Source organism: Humulus lupulus, chromosome 2 (genome assembly GCF_963169125.1).
Source record: "Humulus lupulus chromosome 2, drHumLupu1.1, whole genome shotgun sequence".
Taxonomy (NCBI): domain Eukaryota; kingdom Viridiplantae; phylum Streptophyta; class Magnoliopsida; order Rosales; family Cannabaceae; genus Humulus; species Humulus lupulus.
In genome coordinates this window covers 37,198,846-37,202,417 of record NC_084794.1, presented here as the reverse complement: position 1 = coordinate 37,202,417, position 3,572 = coordinate 37,198,846, and the positions used below count along the sequence as shown (strand labels likewise).

Below are 3,572 nucleotides of genomic sequence, written 5' to 3'. Positions count from 1 at the left end.
TAAATACTTAGAATGCAATTCCATGTTTATAGTGCAGTAATCATGGAATTAATAAATAAGATTATTAGATTAAAGAGTTTAACTAATAATCTGGTTTATTGGAGCTTCATATTATAGGTCCATGGTCCCCAGATCATCTCTGTTTACACTGTCAAGGTTAAGGATGTCAAAAAAAAAAGAGTTGTTAAGAGAAATCACTAAATTGCACGGAAATAATTTTCCAGGGCAAGTAAATAATTATTTGATAATTATGGGTAATTGATTAATTATGAATTAATTAATTATTTAACTATATAGATTTTATTTTGAAAAACTATAGGTTAAAATTAATATTAATATTGTTTGGATTAATTTAAAGAGAGAATATAATCAATATTTTATTTATAATATGATATTTATTTAATTTATAACTGATATTTTAAGATAAAGTTAATTTTGAATTGACTAATATTTATGTTGGAATAAATATCTTGTCTTAAATGTTGATTAGATAAACAAATGAGAAAATTAGGGTAACCCTAATAGGGGTGGGCGACACACACTAAACAGTACAGTGTGTGGCGCCTAGCATTAGGTTATATTATACCTGGGATTTAAATTTTGAATTTCAAATAAATTTGTTTAATTATTCTTTTTTAAATATGATTTAAATATATAATTAAATGAAAATATCTAATCAGTTTTAATTTGAATTAAAAATGATTATTTAATTAGATTAAATATCTTTATAAATCTGATATACGTAATATTCAGGATAATAATGAGACTCTTTAAAAAGCGATAGTTTTCTCAAAAACCTGAAAACTATTATAAACCTTCTTTCTATCAAAACTCTCTAAATCTCATGTGTTGAGTACATCTATGGAGACACATAAATAAACTTTTTGAATCCTACGTGCCAGCACACGTCCTTGTGTGTTTGAGGATTGGTGTGAAAGATCAGGGTGTGAGATCTCAGAACACTGGATAGGAAGACCGTTGGTTTATACAAAAAGACTCAAGGATACTTGATAGGCTACAAGAGGTAATCCCTAATCTATTTGTATGTGATTAATTATTTATATATGTGTATCACTACACCAAACATCCATTACCATAACACATCATTATAATACTATTTAAAAAGAGTTATTGTATATATATAAAGTTAATGACTAAAGTCACACGCGGCAAAGTAAAAAAAAAAAGCGGCAAGTGAAAAAAAAAGAAGGCAAATTTTCCTTCTCATTTTCCCTATCTCGGACCGAAGTCCTCGTCTGTTTCTCTCTTTGTCTCAGTCTTCATCTCTTTCTCATTTTCCCTACCGAAGTCTTCATATCTTTCTCTCTGTCAACCATCTCTTTCTCTCTGTCTCATTTTCCCTAGCTCGGACCGAACCATCTCTTTCTCTCTATCTCATTTTCCCTAGCTCGGATTAAAGCATTGAAACAGGTGTGGTCTGAATTCCATCTTCGATATTGGAGGAGACCATGATAGCAGCAGTGATGTTCAGTCACAGATAGAAAGGGCCTTTTCAGATGGGGGACACTCCCGCTTACAAGCAGTACGTCACCGGCTTACTCGCTGGAGTTTCCACCGTCGCCATTGGCCATCCCTTTGACATCGTAAAGGTAATCTCTCATCTTATTCTCGTTGGATTATGTGAAATTTTCATGGGTTTAGCTTGTAGTTTAACATATATTTTTTTTATTGCACTCTTAGTGAAATTGATAAGACTTGGGGTTCAAAACCCAGAAACCAATTTTTTTTCTTTCAATGAATCTAGGCCCTATCATGGTGAATTAAAAGCATCAAAGTTTAGAGCAAATGCCTTAGAAAACCATATGACTGGGTTGCCCTGCTAATCGTTTTTTAAAAAATTTCGGGATGAGATTGAGATAACATAAGTATTAACCAATAACATCTTACAAGATTATCTCTGTGAACTGAAAATGAATTTAAAGTTTGTATATTTCCTTATTGGTTATACTTTCGTGTTTTTGATTCCTCTGATCTATGTGTATATTTATTGAGTGTGTTAAACTTTTGTTTGTTTATTAGGTGAAGCTGCAAAAACACAATACTGAAGCACATGGGATCAAGTACAAGAATAGTTTGCATTGTACTGCTAGGATACTAAGGATTGAAGGAGTATGCTTCCGATTTAGCTAGAGTCATTATTTTCTTATATATATGCTCATTTAAATTGGATGAAGATGTGATAATATGCTTGTATCTTGTTAGGAATTTTTTGTAAACAGGATTTGAGATACAAAAAATTGAGCTAGAGTTCTTAAATTTTTCTCTTTTTCATTTTATTTAGCAGGGCATTCTTGCCTTATAAGAGCTAACGTTTGGTGCCACGTGACAAAGATTTTCAGTATCTTTAAATTGTCTAAATAACACATTTTCCCCTTTTGTGGGAAAGTTAACTGATATTTTTTTGACAGATTAGAGGACTTTATAGAGGTGCTACATCATCTTTTGTGGGGATGTCTTTTGAGAGTTCCCTCGTTTTTGGCATTTATTCCCAGACGAAATAGTTTCTGCAGGTAAGCCAGAAAGTTGTTAAGATAATCTGTCATTGGCTTACGTATTGTAATAGTGATCTGTGGAGTGTTTTAATTTTGAACATGTAACTCTATAGTAATAATCATAACTCTAGTAGCTGCCCTTTGTATTGATGTTGCATATAGTTACTGCAGAAATGACATAGATGTAGTTTTCTCTTACCGGAAGTTGTTTTGTGAAATTTGCAACAACTATTGAAGCCGACAAGGCCATTGCAGCTCTAAACAATCAACATTTTTTTTCCTGGGGTGAGTTAAAGCTTTAGTGCTCTTTACATGGAGGATATGAATACTCTTGTTGTCTGTGGTCACATCAACTGAGTTATTGGTTAAGTATGCAGGCAAGCCAGACAGAGAAAGAGAACGTCATGGTATATTTCTGATCTTTGAGGCAGTGCCTTTTGAACTCCCTCTTGTAGTTGCATCTAGTCAATTTCTAGACCAACTTTATAGCACTGCCAATATATGGTTTCTTTAGTTAAGAGTAGGCATCAGATGTCACGTTGGCAACAACTTTTGTCTAGCTCATGTATCTCACATTAATGAACATTTATTAGATCTTATAAAATCAAATCTTTGCGAGGTGCTAAGAGTTTGATGCACAGAGTTATGGACCGACTAGTTATAAAATATTGCTCCAAAAATATTTTTTGTGGCTTCCTAATGAATTTACAAACAAGTGGATCTTTAATAAATTTTGTATTGTTTGATGGAAATGCATAATATATTTGTATTCAAGAGGGGTAGCTCTAATGATCGGATATGTGGTTTAGACCCACAAGGTATGAGGTTTGCATCCCTCCTGGGCTGGGCCCTTACATAGTAATTGTTATAATTTCTTGGTCCAGGGTCATGTGAGAATTATAGTTTCTAAAAAACTATGTCCATATATTAGTGATTTGGATTTTCTTCAGTAATAGGGGCACATTTGGATTTCCCTAGTATAGTTGCGCCTTGTTTTTTCATTGTAGCAGTATTACTCTTTGCAGTTGTTTGTCATCTTAAAATACATCTTCTGTAGGG

General features: G+C 32.7%; 1 protein-coding gene across 1 annotated transcript; it reads left to right on the top strand.

Annotated features, from left to right (window-relative positions):
• Positions 1 to 1,267: 1,267 nt before the first annotated feature.
• LOC133815973 (mitochondrial arginine transporter BAC1-like) lies at positions 1,268 to 2,528 on the top strand. The gene is made up of 3 exons (XM_062248717.1): positions 1,268 to 1,610; positions 2,041 to 2,130; positions 2,430 to 2,528. The coding sequence occupies exons 1-3, from the start codon at positions 1,518 to 1,520 to the stop codon at positions 2,520 to 2,522; spliced, it is 276 nt and encodes a 91-aa protein (XP_062104701.1). The 5' UTR covers positions 1,268 to 1,517; the 3' UTR covers positions 2,523 to 2,528.
• Positions 2,529 to 3,572: the final 1,044 nt, after the last annotated feature.

Excerpts from the sequence above, each read along its gene's own strand:
- LOC133815973 (XM_062248717.1), top strand. The coding sequence starts at position 1,518 with ATGGGGGACACTCCCGCTTACAAGCAGTACGTCACCGGCTTACTCGCT. Across the intron at positions 1,611-2,040 it reads ATCCCTTTGACATCGTAAAG|GTGAAGCTGCAAAAACACAA; the intron begins GTAATCTCTCAT and ends TTTGTTTATTAG. Across the intron at positions 2,131-2,429 it reads GGATACTAAGGATTGAAGGA|ATTAGAGGACTTTATAGAGG; the intron begins GTATGCTTCCGA and ends TTTTTTTGACAG.